This window comes from Chrysemys picta, chromosome 11, assembly GCF_011386835.1.
Source record: "Chrysemys picta bellii isolate R12L10 chromosome 11, ASM1138683v2, whole genome shotgun sequence".
In the NCBI taxonomy this organism is placed as follows: Eukaryota; Metazoa; Chordata; order Testudines; family Emydidae; genus Chrysemys; species Chrysemys picta.
Genome location: NC_088801.1, coordinates 8,779,715 through 8,799,276, shown reverse-complemented (window position 1 = coordinate 8,799,276; position 19,562 = coordinate 8,779,715). Strand labels below are relative to the sequence as shown.

Here is a 19,562-nt window from a genome sequence, read left to right as displayed (position 1 = left end):
GTGCCCGCCACTGCCTCATCCGGAGAGGAAGAGGAAGATGCCTCTGGTGGTACAGGATCCAAGGGAGGGTCCTGGTCTCCCTGCTCCTGGGCCGGAGCATCACCTGCGCTTGGGTCCAGGACGTCAGGTGGTGCGGACACGGAAGCCTCCATGCCCCCTGGCGGAGGCCGAGAGATGGTGGACTCCGGGGCCCTTCTAACGGAGTGGCCCGAGCGAGAGGTCGAAGCCATTGGAGCCCCTTGGGCCTGATGGTACGCCCACGGGGTCCAGAACGACCAGTGAGATGGGCCATGAGCAGGGTCCTCTGCTACCTCCTGCCAATGGCCTATGTCCTGCTCCTCGGCTTGCCCCTGAGGGGGGTATGCCGATCTCGATAGGTCCTCAGAGGAGCGAGACACCGATCTCGATGGCCATGGCGGTGCCGAGTGCGTCGAGACGAATCCCGTGGGCTGCGGTGCCGCACGGTGCCGGTCCGGAGATGTTCTATCTCCACGCGGTGCCGGCGATCGGTGCCGGGACCGCGACCGGTGCCGATGACCTCGCCGGTGCCGGGAGTCGGATCTGGACCTCGACGATGACCTGGAGTAGGCCCGGTGCCGGGAGCGGCCTCTCGACGTCGAGCGTCGATCGTAGCGGTGCCGAGAACTACGTCTCGATGTTGATCGGTGCCGACGATCATAGCGGTGCCGAGACGTAGAGCGGTGCCGCGACGAAGATCTTGGCCGCGAGTACGACCGGTGCCGAGGTGATATTCGGCGCCGGGACTGCGAGCGGCGTGGGGACCTGCTTCGGGACCTGGACCGGTGCCGTGGTTCCAGCCCTTGCGATGGAGGGCGCATCAAGGCAGGTTTCCCCCTAGACTGGACCGGACGAGTCAACGGTGCCGGCGGTGCCGGTGGTTGAGGCGGTGCCGGCTCCGTGAGAGCTATTAAGTCTCTCGCCGCCGCGAAGGTCTCTGGAGTCGACGGGAGGCACTGTATCACCGCCGGTCTCGGTGGAGACGCTATCTGCACCGGACTCAACGGCCTCGGAGCCGGAGTCGACGGTGCTGGAGGCACCTGTTTCCGGTGCTCCACAGGCGGACGCGGCTCTACCCCCGGCACTGGGGGAGCCGGCGTCTTCGGTACGGAGGTCCCCGTCTTATGGGCTTTTTTATGCCCCGGGGATAATGACCGGCGCCGAGGCACTTGTGCTTGCGGTGCCGACGAGGTCCGGTGCCGGGGAGGCTTGTCCGACGCCACTCGCGTGGTCGGAATGGCCGGTGCCGCTGGGGCACTGCGCACCGAGGTGCTAGGTGCCGGGGCCTGACTCGTTGATGGAGCGTCCGGACTAAATGCCGCCTCCATAAGGAGTTGCCGGAGCCGAAAGTCCCGCTCCTTCTTGGTCCTTGGTCTGAAGGCCTTACAGATCTTGCACTTATCTGTTTGATGGGACTCTCCCAGGCACTTCAGACAGGAGTCGTGCGGGTCGCTCGTGGGCATAGGCTTAGCGCAGGAGGCGCACTGCTTGAAGCCGGGAGCGTTGGGCATGAGCCCGGCCCCGCGGCCGGGGGAGAAAGGGGGAGACAACCCCCTTAATCCCCTTGAACTATTATAACAACTAGTAACAAATGAACAATTTTTTAAAACTATTTAACTATAAACAACTAGAACTATAACTATACTGTGAATAACTAACTAAGCTAGGGAGAGTGGAGAACAGCTATGCCGCGCTCCACAGTTCCAACGACCGTCAGGGGCGGTAAGAAGGAACTGAGGGGGCGCCGGGTCGGCTGGGGTATATATTCAGCGCCATGAAGGCGCCACTCTAGGGGGCTCCACAGCCGACCCGCCGGTGTTGCTAGGGTAGAAAATTTTCCGACGATCGTGCACGCGGCGCACGCACACCTAATGGAATGGATATGAGCAAGCACTCGAAGAAGAAGCCCAAATTACTAGTTCCAAACTAGAAAACAGATATTTTGTTTTCCTTCTCAGTTGGGAGTATCTAAGTGACACTACAACTTGTGCAATGCTCAGAAGAAATAATGGGTCCACACACTTTAAAGCAATGCTGACATCAGTGTTTCTTATGCACAGACTAAAAGGTTTTGCCATACAGTATGTTGCTATACAAGACAAAATTATCTATGTTAAATAGGAATATTTTGGGATTTGCAGTCACTCTCAGATGATTTACACCAGTTCAGATGCTTGTGCTTCAGATAGAGATCGCTCATCTTAGTCGTCCATCTGCTCATTGAGAGGAAGACTTGGTGGGCCACTTTTGTTCATGAACGTTAGCCAACAACTTAGACCCAAATATTCCCATTCCTTCTTTCCACCCGAACCCAACCCACAATTAATCCACTGGGTCAAACATGCTTTACGTTTCTTTAGTGCTTCTTCGGCCTCTAGTTAATTCTTTATCCCATTTTGGAATCTGCTTGGCTTTTTCTTGGTCCTTAGCATACAAAGAACAGTCTCTAAAAGCCAAGTTTTGCCACTCTTTTTAGGTGAGCTCTTAGTGCCATGTAGGCATCCAAGCAACTAGGTCTATGCTCCTTTGCAGTTTCTGGGGACTGGACAGAAAGTGGGCAGGGCAACTTTCCATTCTACAATGGAAAACAGATATCATCCTTGGGGTGATTTCTGGAAAGGTTCTTAAGAACAAACTTCATCCTTATGAAAATCATATAAAGCTCTCTCTCTAATAGCACCTTTAGCTCTTCAAGTCTTCTGGCCAATAATTTTGTGATGAAAAACAAATTCTGTAATAAAAAAATGCAACATAATCTTTTTCCTAGGCTCAGCTGGAAGGGGCGCAAGAGAATTAAACACCAAGATCCAAGTCCCAAGCAGGAACAAGGGCAGAAGATGGTGTTGCCTTCATGGGCTCAGATTTCCATGGCTTTCAGAAACCTCAGTTTCCTATTAGGTTTTGAATTTACCTTTTCTCTGACTTTGGTTTAGTTGGTACAGTTAGCCCAGCCTGAAAAAATTCCAGGATACCAGGACCACAGGGTCTACCTTTGCCTTATCACACCAGAGAGAGAAGGCTCTTCAAGTATGCCTGTGAAACTAATTATTGCCTAGACTATAATATAGCTGGTATCTTTGTCTGCCAGACCTCGTCTTCAGGCTCATGCACACAACTGTCAGGCTGTAAGGGTAAATCCTACCGTTTTGTCATTAATACTGTTGATAACAGCTGAACTAGACTGTCCATGGACATGTTCAATAATCATGGCCTCCTCTTTGATGTGATCTTCTGGGCTTGCACAGCACATCCCAGGGTGGGAACACAAGCAAGTTCACAGATCTATGGTATGGTATGGGTGCCCTCATCTTAACTCTGCACTCCAGGGGTGGAGCGTTACTTTGGCTGGATGCTTGGACCATGAGTGATTCAGGGATGATGGACACTAGCTGAAACAAAATGGCCTGTAACAGGTCTTTAGATCAAGGCAGTGAGACTTTTCAGAGGAAAATGAGGTGTCAGAATGAAGATTAACAGTGCCATTACTGTGGCATATACACTGTCAATGAAGAGTATCTGTTAATAGGATAGGCAGATGTAGTAGAAAGAGGGCCTACACACACCCAGCTGGAATGCTCTCTAAGTCATACATGAATTATATACAGGAAGAATCTAGCTAATTCCCCCAGCCTGTTTGCCAGAAGCTGGAAATGGGCAACAGAGAATGGATCACTTAATGATTACCTGTTCTGTTCATTCCCGCTGGGGCACCTGGCATTGGCCACTATCAGACAGGATACTGGGCTAGATGGACCTTTGGTCTGACCCAGTAGGGCTGTTCTATGTTCTTGCACTATAGTCATGTACCGTCTTGCACGGCTCAAGACATTCTCTTGAACAATGCAAGCTCATTAATTGCCGTATATACTCATTCATAAGCTGAATATTTTTGGTGACGCATCAAACTGCGGGGGCTGGCTTATAAACGGGTCTACACCAAAATCTGATGATTTTAAACTCTATGGAATCATTGAATTGAATATCTAATACATTGTCATTTTGTTTACCTGGAGCGTCTGCAGGCATAGAGCCCCTCAGCTATCAGTGTTTGCGGTTCGCCGTTCCCAGCCAATGGGAGCTGCGGGAAGTGGCGTGCCCATTGGCTGGGAACGGCGAACCGCAGACACGGGGAGCTGAGGGGCTCCATGCCAGTGAACGCTCCAGGTAAACAAAACATCCAGGCCTGCTAGCGGCTTACCCTAACGGGCCAGGAGCCAAAGTTTACCAACCCCTGAAATATAGGGTCGGCTTATGAAAGGGTTATACAGTTTTTTGCTATTTTTACCTAACCATCTTGGGGGGTCGGCTTATAAACGAACGGGCTAATGAACAAGTATATACGGTAGTTTGCCACTTAGTCAAAGAATAGTGAACATGCACCCAGCCTGTGTAATCTGAGCAGATTCCCCAAGCACTTTAGACAAACTCACGGTAAGGATAAAGCATTAAAATAAGTTTATTAACTACAGAAAGAGATTTTAAGAGATTATAAGTATTTATAAGTATTAGGCACAGAGGTCAAAGTTGGTTACATAAGAAATAAAAATAAAATTGCAATCTAAATCCTAAATGTATCAGACTGAGTAAGATTTCAATCAATCAGTTTCTCTCAACCCACTGAACGTTCCAGGCAGTTTACAGTTAATACACAGGCTGAATGTTCTTCTCAGTCAGGGACCAAGCTCCCTAGTTCAAAGTTTGTGTCTTCCAATTGATCTTCCAGGTGTTGAGATGGGGAGAAGAGAGGACAAGTGGCGAGGTCACTGTCCTCTTTTATACTTTCTTCCAGCTGCTAGAAAGACCCTTGCTGTGTCACAGGGCTTAGTCTGCCTTCATTCTGTACATGCCCTCTGAGGAGTCTCCCAGTGGCCCTCTCAGAGAGTTGGATTCTCCTTAATTGGCCATCAACACCTGTCTAGCCAATCTTTATGTAAATCTGTTTTGTCAGTGTTAGTTGCTCCTTTGTTGCCACTGAATGGCTGGGCGTTTCCCACTTATCACATATTTCAGTAACAAATATACAGTAATACTTCATAACGTCACATACGATTCAACAGGAATTAATATTCAATAGATCAAGACTTTTTAAATACCACCTCTCATGGCATACATTGTTCAAAACATATCACAATCATATCACCGTGGTGAATATATTTTGAGGTACAGAGTATCAATGTGTATGTACATTTTGCAGGTCCATGGATCAGAGGAACTTGCTTGAATTCACTGTTTGTTAATGGACTTGCAAGCAAGCGAGGGCAAGAAAACAGGCAGATAGACTAAGAGGGATGCATAGGGTGTCAGTGACTTGAACACTGAAGGATAAGAGGAGCCGATTGTTCGGAAAGGGAGATCCAGGTACCAAAAACCAGAGACAGTGGATAGGGAGGAGTTAGGAGGGCTACTGTGGGTGCATGGAGGTGAGAGAGTTAGAGTCCGAAGGAGTGTTGTTCAAAGGAGGAATGGAAAAAAAATGCTTGAAAGTGGCATGAGGAGTCCTGCTATGGCTGACCTCTTGCCTTGGATGGACTCCTCAAGAGAAGCCCCTTCTTCAGAACCTACAGCACTACAGTTTGTGGAAAAAGTGCCAGGCCCCACTGCATCTGAACGTGCCTACCCCAGCATGGGACCCAGCTCGGCACCTCTTGACAAGGCCACTGGCACTTCATGCAAGCTGTTACAATGTCTGCACGCACAGACATGTGCAAAGACTAATAGGCCTGTTTTGCTTTCCTTTGGGCAGCATGCCTTTGGGATACAACTGACATCAGAGATGGTTACACCTCTTTTGTAATGTGTGTATGTGGGGAATGGGGAAGAGAGTGGCCAACAGAGATTGAGCACTAAGCCATCTGCTGGCTGTGAAAAGCTTGCCCAAGTATCTGAACTAGTACAGAAGACAAAAGAAAAACATTTTCAAGCTACTTGGCAGGGGAAAATGGAGAATTACACAAACCAAAATTAAAGAATTGTGAAGAGTTGCTTACTGTCCTAATATAGAAACTGAAGTTAAATAGGGAAAATGCGTTGGCTCAGATACAAGATTTCTGATGTCTTACACTCACTGCTCCTGATTTGCATAAACAAACAGAACATTAAGTTTACCTTTCATTCCTTTACCCATTACTGAGCTTCAAATAAACAAAGATTCCATAATCATGTTATCAAACCTACTCAGATCTATGTAAATACATGCAAAATATCAAAAAGCAGCATGAGGAATTGAATCTCCCTCATCCAACTACTGTGCTTACCTTAACTCTGCTGTTGCTGTAAAGGATTCGTATTCGGTTATTGAGAAGACAAGGAGAAACCCCTCCCCACTGCGGAAGTAGTTGTCTCGAATAGCTGCATAATCCTCCTGTCCCGCTGTATCCAGAATGTCTATCTGGAATTCATCCCCATCCAGAACTACTTTCTTTCTATAACTGTCAGCCTTCGTAGGTTCATAGTCTTCTACAAACTGAGGAACATAAGAAGGGGGGGGAAAGAATAAAATCTACAGTACCCCTGACTTTTCCAGATATGGCACTCCTCCCTTTGGATATTTGCTTCAGCGCATTCCTCTCCACTTTTAATGGCCATTATAAGCTGTATATATACACTCCTGAAGGGTCTTTTTATTTTAATCATTGTCAACTATTTAATGCCAGTTTTATGGCTTTAGTATTTTTAACTATGAAAGAGAGTCTGCATGCCAACAGAATGTAGCCAACAGAAGAAGCCATTGCTACAGGGTAACTGGTAAACTATGAGTTTATTCCAGAATGAGCTAAGGGCTAGATGCTCAGCCAGTGTAAACTGATGTAGCTCAAGAAGTTCTGACCTTCTCTCTCAGATGTAGACCTTGGTACGGTTATAGTCTTTGTCACCTCACAGTTAGAATGCTGAAGTGCCCTCTGCATGGAGATACACCTTAAATCAATTCAGAAGCTGAAGCAGGTGCAGAACACAGCAGCTCAACTATTAAGTGATGCATCTTGTTATGAGTACGTACATCAGTGCTCTGTAATCTGCACTAAATGGTGAATGAATTCTAGGTGGGGTTTACGGTATTGGTTCCGATCTACAAAACCATAGACTCAGATACGCAGTGCCAGGCAACCATACTGTTCCAGGCACATCTTTGTACCAACTGTGGTCTGAGGTGCTCCAGCCGGGATCACTACACATAGAGAAAGAGAAAGAGTTGCCACCAGAATGTTTATTATGAGAGCAGCTTGATTCTGGAACTTACTCCCCTAACTTGGTACAAAATAGTCCACATCTGTTGATCGTTAGGACAGACTCTCAAGACCATCCATTGATATGCCTCTTGGGTTTTTTTAGTGGGGTGTATTTCAGTGTGTGTTTTTTTCTTGTAATGACTTATCACAAAGAGTTGTCAGAATGCCTAGAGTAGGGGTATAGGCTATTTAAAACAGAACTATAGATTGCATTTTTCACATATTCACTGGAGTTGTGATCTTGCCTTTTAACAGATGTACATGACTTCTCTGAGTACACCTTGCAAAATTAGGTGCGGAACAAACTGATTTACAAGACATCCATCTGCAACCTGAAAGCAGGCTTGAGCTCAGTATATTAGTACTAAAGAACTAGCATAAAGGGAGCCTGCAATCTTCTTTGTATTGTTTCTTCATCAACATCTGCTTCAAAAATAGGTAAGAAGAAGAACGCTTACTTCTACTTGAATCCTAACTTGTGTCAAAAAACCTCACAGTTTAACTGCACCAACACCACTTGAGACAGTGTGGTGGACTGAAATGGATGCTTAAATATCCTTCATTCCCTATTCAACGCACTCTTTGTACTTTGTCTTTAAAACTTACGGACACTGCATTTAATCCCTGGATAGACAGCATCAGACTTTCTCGATATGCCAAACATCTTTAGAAGAATTTTACTCATTGCACAAGGAAAATCCAGCAGAATGACTGTCAATTATTCATGGAGCTTAACAAGCAATTTGTGCTAACTCTTCTTACCTCATCATACATGAACTGAAGTGTAAGTGCTGATTTGCCCACACCTCCACTGCCAACCATGATTACTTTGTGCAGGGCCATAGAACTCTGGTTCTTGTTCTTGTTGGCAGCCATCGTCTTGGTTATCTACAGTTGTCAAGTGCCAACAGCTGCAGGAAAAAAGATAGAAGTAGTCACATAAATGAAGTATACAATCTTTTGTAAGTCTGTGCATGGAATATAACAGCATCCTTGGTGTTACAGAGACAAAAACTGCTAAACACCTCCAGCAATCAAAAAAAAAAAAGTTATCACAATGGAAGAGTCTGAACATGGTATGGCTGAACCAGTTTGCATGTTTTCTTGCCACACTACATTTCATTTAGGATAACCCATTGCCATTTATTGTAAGCATACTTTTTAACTGTTAGTGTTGTCAGAAATAGGAACCAGTAGGAGCCTGTTGACAAATAGACTCAGTCTGAAAAGAACAACTTTCAAGAGGTGTGATTAAGTCTCAATTCAGAAGAGTTTAATAATAAAAAAAAAAAGAAAAAAAACCACATCTGCTGGACAAGGACTACACATGAGAAATTTTCTGTGGAGAGGAGACTTCTGCCTCCTCCCCTTCCACCTAAAAGGTAGAAGAATGGTCAAGATTATGCTTATAATAAACTATAAAGATACTATTATGACATTATTAACACCTTCCTAAAGTATTTCTTCTCAATGTTTTGCTCTTTAAAACCTATAATCTGACAGTAGTGCTATGTCTTAGATCTCCCTAAAAATAATGGGATTACTTTTGCTGTTATCGTCTACAGACAAATTAAAAGCAGCCAAAGATCAATAGCAAATCTTGGCAGACAAGACAGAAACATACATTTAAATGAACATCTCTATTAGTTATGACATAATACTATTCGTTTTATGTAGTTCTGCCTTCTCTTTTTGATAATCTCTTTGCTTGTTTGATGTTGCAAGTCTAGTTCTTCATTCCCAGGTCTCTCTTGTAAACAACAAGGAGGAAGTGCTAATCACAATTTGCATTCCTTTTCTAAAGTGACTGGCTAAAATAAACCCATAACAAACCTCCATACTTGAACATGGAAAAAGTTACCCCCAGACACAAAACTAGAAGTGAAGTAAGTACTGTGTGTAGTGCAAACTGGATGTTTAAGACTTTCACTTGTGACAGATGTTCTTTCAATTAATCCTATTCTATCACAGACTAGCCGGAGGAAGGGAAGAAACTAAGCCCCACTATCTCCTGACTCAGATGTCACCAGGTTACCATGAGGCAAAGGTGGGGGCAAGGGGGAGAGAAGAGATAAGGTTTAGTGGCTCCATTTTCTTAAACAGGATGTAACCAACATCATCAGCTTCATGAAAATGCAGGGATCTGATGGTAGGCCCAATGATAGTGTGCAGATACAACTCAGAGAAAATCCTAGATATTTTTAGCATTGGCTGTCAGCCTGTGGAGGTAAGCATCTCGTAAGTCGGCTGACAGAATCACAGTTCTGATAGACTGCACTTTGAACCATTTGGGAGACAGGGACATGCTGATTTAGAGTCCAGGATGAATAAGTTGCTCACAAACTAGGAACCACCAGGTTAATGGAATAAATATTTATATGGTCCAAAAGACATATATAGTGCAATACAGATATACAAGGACAACAGGGTCCTTATCATGAGGACTTTAAAATTAAGGGCTTGATCCTTGAAGTCAACGAAATCACTCACTTGAGTAGTGGCTGCAGGGCCAGGCCCTAAGTGAAAAGACATAAGCAATGGTATACAATGGAAGAAGGGAAGGAGAAAAAGGATATTGACAGAGAAGGGAGATTTCAATGGAAAGTGGCTACATCAGCCTCATTTTGGTGGAGCTAACTTCATTCCAAGACGTTTGGAAACACCGCTTTTGCAAGAAATAGGACAAATCTCCAACCAGATAAAAGTCACTGACCAAACAATTTCAGAATGGCATATCCAAGACTGTAGAAAAATGAGTTCCAAGAAGACCAGCATGCAGCAAAATAGCATGTAACGGTACAGACTATCAAACTTTATGTTAATGCAATAGGAAATCGGGGTGCTCAGGACTTAGTCACCTTTTTACCCCCTTGCCTCCAACGAAAGGAAGATCTGCTTGTGTTCCACTTGATGTCAGCTCCCTGACACCACCAGTCTGTTTGCTACCCAAACAATCTCCTCTGTGCTCTGCCAGCCCTTACTTTGACTTGCAGGACAACAATAGGTGTACCCCAATCCCCGAGCTGCCTTGAAGCATTCCCCTGCAGTGTCAAGACTCTCCGAAATTACAAGGTAAGCTGCTCCCAGTGCATACACCAGCTTGTTTGAGTCAACTGACGATTAGCACCAATATAACATCACAGCACTGAGATATATCTACAGTGAAAACAATCGTAAGATTATCATCAAAAGCTAAGATTTAAGAGATCAGGAATAAGGATGATGATAGGAACAAATTCTTACATGTAAAACAAAAAAGTATAAAGTGCTTCCCAGAATCTAAACTTTAACATGCTAAAACCTTTGTCTAAAGTAGTTTCTCACCTAAAGCAGTCACCCAGAGTCTCCAACCAACAAAGCTGGGATTCTTCTTACTGCATTCATGAAAGTGCTGTCCCTTTTGCTTCCTCGGTGAAGCACAGAGAGGCGTTCTTTTGCCTCATTGTATCCCCAGAATTAGTTATTTTGTCCCTAGAGTCAAGATGACCCCTGTGGTTTATTCCCTGGGGTGCTGACCAGTGTTCCCTCTAATTTCCCCCCTACACGTGTAATGAATTTTGTTATGTGCACCAATATGTGTGACACATCACCTTCATATTGGGGCACATACTAAAATTCGTGTGGTGGGGGTGGGGCTGAGGGGTTCAGAGTGTCAGGGGGGCCTCAGGGCTGGGGCAGAGGGTTGGGGTGCAGGGGGTGCGGGCTCAGGCTGGGGGTGCAGGCTCCGGAGTGGGGCAAGGGATGAGGGGTTTGGGGTGCAGGAAGGTGCTTAGGTGGAGAGAGAGGACTCGTCCCACCTCTCTCTCCCTGCAGCAGCACCTGGGCTGAGGGGGGTGGGGGGCGCGGAGGGGGAAAGAGGTGCCTCTTCCCACCGCGGCAGCTCTGGGGCTAGGGCCCCGGGAGAGGTGCCCCTTCCCCTGGCCAGTCTGGGCCAGGGGAGGGTGCCCTGGCCCTGACAGGCCCAGGCCGTGGCTGGGTTCAGGCTGCCCCTTCCCCGGCAGCTCCTGGCCGGGCGGGTTCCCTGAGTGTCTGCATGGCACTAAACAGGGTGCTGCACGGGGAAATTAGGTAGTGACTTCATATCCTCATGCTGATGTCATATGCAAATAGGCTTACAATCCTTATTTTACATGTGAACCAAGGCAGACAGGTGAATATGCATCCTTTATATGGTCAAAACCTCCTTGTCAACTCTGCTTTGATTCAGACTTTAAAACATCTCTCTCTCTCTCTCTCTCTCTCTCTATATATATATACACACACACACACACACACACACACACACACACACACACACACACACACAGAACGCTCCTTAAATGTTATCCGTACATACATCTCGCAATGATTATGAGGATCAGTATGACAAGCTTTTATTAGAGATCTCACTTGGCCCTCTTTGGATAACTACTATGAAAGAAATTTATTGGGTGTAGTGAGTTTGTCACCTGTCAGGAGTCACTGTTACAGAACAGTGAACCCTTTGCCAGTTGGCACTGAGGAGTTCTTAGAAATGTGAAGAAAATCTCTTGCACACCACATTTGTATGGCTTGCTTAGGGGAAAGGATTTATCTTATGCAGTATACAGTGGCTTGTTTAGATGTTTTTACATATGCCTATATTAGATATGAGGAAGAAAGAGGCTAGCTGTACCATGTGTGAGAGAAAACAGGAAAGAGTGGGCAGTAAACAATGGCCCTTATTTGAAAGTGTTTCAGCAGAAGTAGTCTTAAAGAATTCGCTTTTGCCTAATTACAGGAGTTAATTAGGCTTTCGATAAATACTGGATACTAGAAAGGAAGGTGGCTTTTATAAAAAAGCCTTCTTTTTAATCAGAGTTTTAACATACAATCACTAACGTGAGAGACTGCAAAATGCCAGTGTGCCGCTGCTATTTCTGCAGTAAGGTACCACACATTATGTCCTTATAGAGATATAAATGTTTTTAAGTTGCTCAGCACTAGAGAAGAGTCCTCCTCTGCACAAAACTAAAAATACAACCCTGCTTAAGTATTAAATGACAATTTAATACTCACTCATGTGAGAGAAGGGTTCATTAAAATGTTTGTTCAATTAACTTGGCAGTTTATGCTAAGAAAAGTGTCAAATAAGTTTTTGGATTTCACACAGTCTCTCAACATATCTGCTGCACACTCCAAAATCCAGTACATGCAGCTCCAAGTCAGGGCAGCGTGAGCCAAGAAGACGCATCATATTAAAGATTCATAGAATTCTACAACTAAATCCCTTCTGTTCCTGGCTGCTCATCTCAAGCAAGGGGGGAGGGATAGCTCAGTGGTTTGAGCATTGGCCTGCTAAACCCACGGTTGTGAGTTCAATCCTTGAGAGGGCCACTTAGGGATCTGGGGCAAAATCAGTACTTGGTCCTGCTAGTGAAGGCAGGGGGCTGGACTCTATGACCTTTCAAGGTCCCTTCCAGTTCTAGGAGATAGGATATCTCCATTAATTAAAAATTAATTAAAATTAATTAAGTCACACAAGCTTTTAAGAACTGGATTCCTACTCTGTGCATGGAATTTCTAACAGCCAGGGCCGGCGCAACCCATTAGGTGACCTAGGCGGTCGCCTAGGGAGCTAACATTTGGGGGGCGGCGACCGGATCTTTGGCCGCCCCAGTCGTCGGTATTTCGGGGGCGGGATCTTCCGCCCCCTAGGGCGGCAAAAAAGCTGGCGGCGCTCCCGGCTACAGCTGGATGATTACAAGTGGCTAGTAAGATGAGTAACTGGTTATTTACAATCAAAATCAACGTATGTATTTGCACACTGCATACATCTGCCCACACAATTATGTGCATGTTACTTAAGAAAGCCAATTATTGGGAGCCAGTGTATGTATGGCTCTTTATACCCAAATATGAATACTGGGCCCTTGCCCACAGGGCTTAGGCCACCAAAAAAATATACAAAAGTGGGAATACTGCTCTTTCTGCAGAAAACTGTACTCCCAAGGAAGGGAGCAAATGTTATTTGCTTTGCAGTTTCCTCTTTTTTAATGCGATCCATCATTTTGTTCCACCCTCAATAACTCTCCATCCTAAACGGCAGATTAATGTTGAAAGGCTTAGCAGAATTCAAAATGCCACAGACACAGTGACAGCACATGTGCAGTGTCAGTTAAAACAAGACTGCATAACACACTGCAAGTTGTGCAACAGGGAGCCATCTTTTAGTGGATAGGAGACAGAATGGTTTTCTCCTCACCCCTCTTTCATTTGTCTGGGGCAATTTGTTTTGTTTCAAAATCTCTACCCACTTTATCATTTGGTTGAAGTGTTGGGGAATGTCAGCAGCCTCCCTCATGAGAAACATTTGTACTTACAGACAAGATCTTCGGATTGTTGTCTTTAAAACTTGTTTGACTCTAAGTTAAGGCCATAAGAATTAGAAAAAGCAGATTTTGAACTCCTTTCAAAAAGAAAATTAAACCCCCAATTCTCTGTTTTAATAGGAAACATTTGCTATGGAATTAGGTTCACTAATCTTGTTTTTGTAGCACCTAGAGTAGACAGCTTAAAGAGACCTTTGCCTGAAGCAGTCTAACACATCGTCCACCCTGCACGGTTATCACAAAGTCTAGCATTAACCTCTTGCGCTATTAGTGCAATTTCTCCCCAATACTGTTAGGTTTCTAATCTAATAGCATATAAACAGGTTTTGCTTTGATAAAGAGTAAAAACAAACATACTAGAAGCATTTGTTACCGTAACAGGGTTTCTGAGTTACTTACACTCCAAGATGACAAAATGCAAGAGCCATTTCACAAAACAATATACAAATGAGTGAAAAGCAGTGTTCTCTAAAACAGACACATTATTCTGAAATGCAATTAAATCAACCTCCCCTGGAAGAGAGGGAAAGCAACACAGCATCCTCAGGAAGCACTTGCATTGGTCCTGAACCTTGCAGTTTAAGTCATCTGCCAAGAAATTTGCCTTGCTAACAGGGTGAAGAATGGTATTAAGGGCACGGTTCTGAATGAATATTCCCACAAACCATCTCCTAGTGAGAACAAATCCCGCCACCCCTTGCTGGGTTGGATAGTACCTACCAGCCATGTTTTCCCATAAGCAAATGATGGTTCCGTTAGTGACCGGTGAGTAGAGGACTAGTCTTATGGGTATATCTGTCCTTTGATTTGGGGACAGTAACTAAGTATATTGTGAAGTTTGGACCACTAAATAAGTGAGTCTCTGATAGACCCAAAGGTACTTAAAAGAAAATTAAGTTCACTGCAAGTACATTTCAGGTTGATCTCAGTTTACCTTTAACCCAATGCTCTGAAACACAGTAAATGACATGTAGAGCTTAAATTGCACACAAAGAGGAAAGCTCTTTGAATAACCAATTGTTAGGTAGGGAAAGACTAACCATCTGTGAGCGGAAGTGAATAGGCAGGTAGAATTTTTTTCTGTGATGATCTGAAGCTTTTCATTTGAAAACTCTGATCAAATTACAGTAGGTGGCACAAACAAGACTTTGCCCAGGAAAAGGACCCTAAGGGGCCTCTCCCACTTGCTTCCCTGCTCTGAAAATAAAAGAGCTGTTCAAACAAAAGACCATCAAAGGGGGTTCTAGTCCACAGGGGACATTATAGTCTCACATGAAACTTCTCACACCTATACTTCTGGCTAATTGGCACTGCTGCGATGAATGCAGCGGTGTCGATTTAGCGAGTCCGGTGAAGACAAGCTAAGTCGATGGCAGAACACTCTCCCATCAAAGTCTGTACTCCACCTCCCTGAGAGGTGGAAGGTAAGTTGGCGGGAAAGCATCTCCCGTTGATATAGCGCAGTGTAGACATCGCTGTAAATCGACATAAGTTACACTGAACTCAGTTACGTAACTTTCGCAACTGAACTGGCGTAACTTAGGTCAACTTACAGCGTTCGTGTAGAGCAGCCCATAGTGCTTGCTGCACAAGATCTACTGGATTCCATTACTGGTCTTCCAAAAATTCTTGCTAGATCACTTTTTTAAAAAGTAAGTTAAACCAACTGGGCAATCAATGGGAGGTTAAGATTCCAAGACTGCTTGCAGAGTTTCCTAACTAAACCCAACCCTAAGGAGTAAAATAAAAAAAGAAACTACAAATCACAGAACAACTGTGACATTTGCAAACCATCCCTCTGCTCATAAATTACACTCCTTTCTGCTGCCCTTTGTCTTGTCTATTTGGATTGTAAACTCTTTGGGATAAGGACTGTCTATTACTCATCTTTGTACAGAGCCTAGCACAACAGGGCTCCATTCTAAGATGCCCCCTAAGAACTACTGTAATATAAACAGCAGAAAGAAAAAAATGAGGGCAGTTATGGGAGTAAGGCCTTTTTCAATAGTTGTTGGAACACCAGATCCGCAGACTAGAAAACAAGTCTCGCCACCCTTTCTCCAAAATGATTAAATGGCTTCAGAGTGGCTCTTAGATTGTGAGGCACCGCATTCAGTTCAGCTCCTACTGTATAGATCTGCAGAGACCATTTTGTGAGAGCCTACATTTTGAGCCAGATTTTAACATGCAGCATCCCTTTTAGTTTATCTTTACTGAAAGATTCACATACTGTTCCATAAACATTAAAAACCTTCCAGAAATACAAAAGCTTCTCTTTTCACCAGCAGTGTTCACAATACAACTGCAAAATATTTTCTTCCCAAATACTTAGCAGAAAATAAGATGAGTACAAAAAAAGGATACTGCAAGCAGCAACAACTGTTACAGTAACTGCCCTATGTTTTACTGGATAAGGAATTTACACCACAGACCATTTAAAACACTTTTCTAGCCTCACTAAACTAAATCTTAGCTTTTCTTCATTTTAACTTTTCTTTTGTGACTCATAAGTCCATACATTCATGTAAATACACCCAGATAGTTTGAACAGACAAGAAAAAAAAACTTAGAATTTTACAAGTGGAACAAAAACTTGGGTACAGCTCTAAAATTCAACTTTTAGCCTCTGAATGCAGCGGGAGAAACTGTCAAGATTAATCTTGTTCTTGTATTCTTGCTGTGCAACTGATACCCTTGAATGTTTCTTTTTGTTGCTACCCCGCCACTGAAAGCAGCTATTCTATGGTTTTTTTTTTTTTTTTAAATGGGAATCTGGAATTGCATGGCCAATGACAGAAGGATTTAACAAAGCACTTCTGTTCAAATACCTGCATCTCCTATTTGAAGATACAATGTTTAACCCATTAGCTCCAAGAATAAAGATTTCATGACATCAAAAAGCAAGTGCAGCAAGAAATCCTCACTTTCCACTACTGCAATGTTTCAGTGATCAGACCTCTGTAGCAATTATAATACTTAGGCCCTGTCTACACAGGCAAGTTTCTGTGCAGTAAAGCAGCTTCCTGTGCTGTAACTCCTGAGGTGTACACACTGCCAAGCCACTTAGTGCGCAGAAACCGTGCAGTTGTAGTGCTTAAAAAAAATAAAATCCCACCCCAACGAGAGGCGTACAGCTTTCTGCGCCAGGGTTACACTGCTGTGGTGCCAGTGTAGACACCGTGGTTGATTACAGTGCTGTGACTGGCCTCCGGGAGGTGCCCCATAATGCCTGTTCTCGCCTCTCTGGTCATTGGTGTGAGCTCTACTGCCCTGCCCTCAGGTGATCAACCGTCATCCCCATCCCTTCCTGTTTGTGCGGTGATGCGCACAGTGATCTCAACGCAGCTTTCCAGGTGGCCATGCCTGCTCAGTGCACCAGGTGATCCCCCGCTTGGAGCAATGCTGAGTTGCTAGACCTCATCAGCATTTGGGGAGAGGAGGCTGTCCAGTCCCAGCTGCGCTCCAGCTGTAGGAATGATGATATCTACGGACAGATTTCACGATGCATGACAGAAAGGGGCCATGACCTGGACACATTGCAGTGCAGGGTCAAAATGAAGGAGCTGCGGAACGCCTACCACAAGGCGCAGGAGGCAAACTGCCGTTCTGGTGCTGTGCCCACGAGCTGTCGGTTCTACAAGGAGCTGGACGTGATGCTCGGTGGCGACCCCATCTCCACTGCGAAGACCACTGTGGATATTTTGGTGGCTCGCGTGCCAGTCGAAAGTGGACCGCGCCAGGAGGAGGAAATCTTGGATGAGGATGTGGAGGGGAGAGGGACCCAGAGGCAGAGGATGACTCGGAGGTCAGAGATGCATGCAGCCAGGAACTCTCTTCTACCCCGGAGGAGGCTAGCCAGTCACAGCTGTCGAATGTTGGCGAAGCGCAAACAGGAGAGAAGGCCTCTGGTAAGTGGATTTGATTTTGGAAATCACTGAAGCGAGTTGTTGGGGGAAGGAGGGTTGCAGAAAGCAGGCTTGTCTCCCACCGCAGGCCTCGTCTGAGTGGCGGAACAGGCTGTTGATTGACTCCCTCACTTCACGGGAATCTCCCTCAGAGATCTCCAGGAAACTCTCGTGTAGATACTGGGTAATCTGCTGCCGCAGGTTCTTCGGCAGAGCTGCTTTGTTTCTTGCCCCATTAATGGTAACTTTCCCATGCCACTGTGCCGTCCCGGGGTGTGCGTGAAACCATTGCTGCACACAGGCGAGCCGTATAGGGGGAAGGGCGGAAGCCACAGTCTTGGAGAAGACTCTCCCTTGATTCCTTGCTCACCCTCAGCAGCAAGATATCTTCCAAAATGATCACATCTTGTGGAAAGTGTGGGAACAGGAATGATTATCAGGCCCCCCCATAGTGCTGGCTCTCCCCAAGAGCCACGTACCCAGTGTACAGCAGGGTCCGGGAAGAGTGATTTCCTCTGCCCCTGTGGCTCACCATTTTGGGTGTCTTGTGGCTCATGTGTGCTTGCCTGGGGTCAGCCAGTTAGTGACAGGTGCGTGAGTACTGGCTGTGTTTTAAAATCATTGAATCAGTGCTCTCTGTGTTGCAAATAATACTGCTTCTGTAAAATGTCGTGTTTAAACTTCACAGAGATGACCCTGGGAGCCCAGCCTCCCTCTTTGTTATTGGTGGCTGAACGGCTGCGCAGAATTAGAAAGCGGCCAAGAAGAACTAAGGAGGACTTTCTGTGTGATGTTATGATGCACTCTGCTGCCAAGAAACAGGAATTGAAGGAGTGGCGGGACAGTGAGAAGAGGGACCAAAAGGAGAATGCGGCATGCCAGAATGAAGCCATGGAGTGGCTCTTAAAGGTTGTGGAGTGCCAAGCAGACATGCTCGAGGCAATACTAGCTCTTCAAACCCAGCAGCTACCAACACGCTCTTATCAACCTCCTGACTTCAGTCTATATGCGCGGCATTCCACTTCTCCCCCCTCACAGTCCAGTGCTGCCGACTCCCACTACCCACTGCACTCAACACCCATCCCTCTTCAGTTTGGCTCTGCTGAAGTATAGTACCTGCTGCATTGTACTCTGAAGGAGAAGGTTGGATATGATCCCTGGACATACACAAATCTTGAGCCACCCCAGGACCCCACCTCCTCCTGGGAGCTTCCCTTCCACCATCCTGCTCAGTGCTTATGGGGTTTTTTGTTTGACTCTCTCCTCTGGTGGTTGTTGTTTTAAATAAAAGAATTGTGTTGCTTTGAAAGCAATCTTTATTCTATTAATTGAAAGCAAACAGAGCCCTGCAAAGCAACAGACAGTTCTGTTAAACCTTCATATTGCATCCTCTGCACCAATCACAATCACCTCCTAGCATTACAAGCACTGCACTCCTGAGCAGAGCAACAAATATTACTGGTTTTCAGCTTCAAATTGCTGCCTCAAGGCATCCCTGATCCTTATGGCCTCACGCTGCGCCTCTCTAATAGCCCTGTTCAAACTCAGCCTCCCAGGCGCTGAGTCTCTGTGGTCCAGCCCTGAGTGAAGCTTTCACCCTTCCCTTCACAAATATTATGGAGCGTACAGCACGCGGCTATAAGCATAAGAATATTGTCATCGGCCAGGTCCAGCTTCCCATAGAGGCAGCGCCAGCAGGCTTTTAAACAGCCAAATGCACACTCCACAGTCATTCTGCACTTGCTCAGCCTGTTGTTGAACAGCTTCTTGCTGCTGTCAAGTTGCCCCGTGTATGGCTTCATAACCCATGTCATTAAGGGGTATGTGGGGTCTCTCAGGATCACAATGGGGATTTCAACTTCCCTTATGGTGGTCTTCTGGTCCGGGAAGAAAGTCCCTGCTTGCAGCTTCCTGAACAGGCCATGTATGCGTCATGCACCTTTCTGGACCAGCCTGCGTTAATGTCTGTGAAATGCCCACAGTGATCCACAAGCGCCTAGAGAACCATTGAGAAATACCCCTTGCGATTAATGAACTCGGTGGCGAGGTGGTCTGGTGTCAGA

The 19,562-nt window shown here is 45.5% G+C and overlaps 1 protein-coding gene across 5 annotated transcripts in view; it reads right to left on the bottom strand.

The window, feature by feature from the left end:
• The window catches only part of RALB (RAS like proto-oncogene B), an 85,688-nt gene that overhangs the window by 19,995 nt on the left and 46,131 nt on the right, over nt 1–19,562 (bottom strand). For all 5 annotated transcript variants that reach the window (XM_024104787.3, XM_005279772.5, XM_065560495.1 and 2 more), the window contains 2 exons: nt 8,007–8,155; nt 6,273–6,481 (listed from right to left, as the gene is read on the bottom strand). In XM_024104787.3, the coding sequence (XP_023960555.1) occupies nt 6,273–6,481; nt 8,007–8,120 (323 nt within the window). In that variant the 5' untranslated portion in view covers nt 8,121–8,155. The remainder of the gene's footprint in view (nt 1–6,272; nt 6,482–8,006; nt 8,156–19,562) is intronic.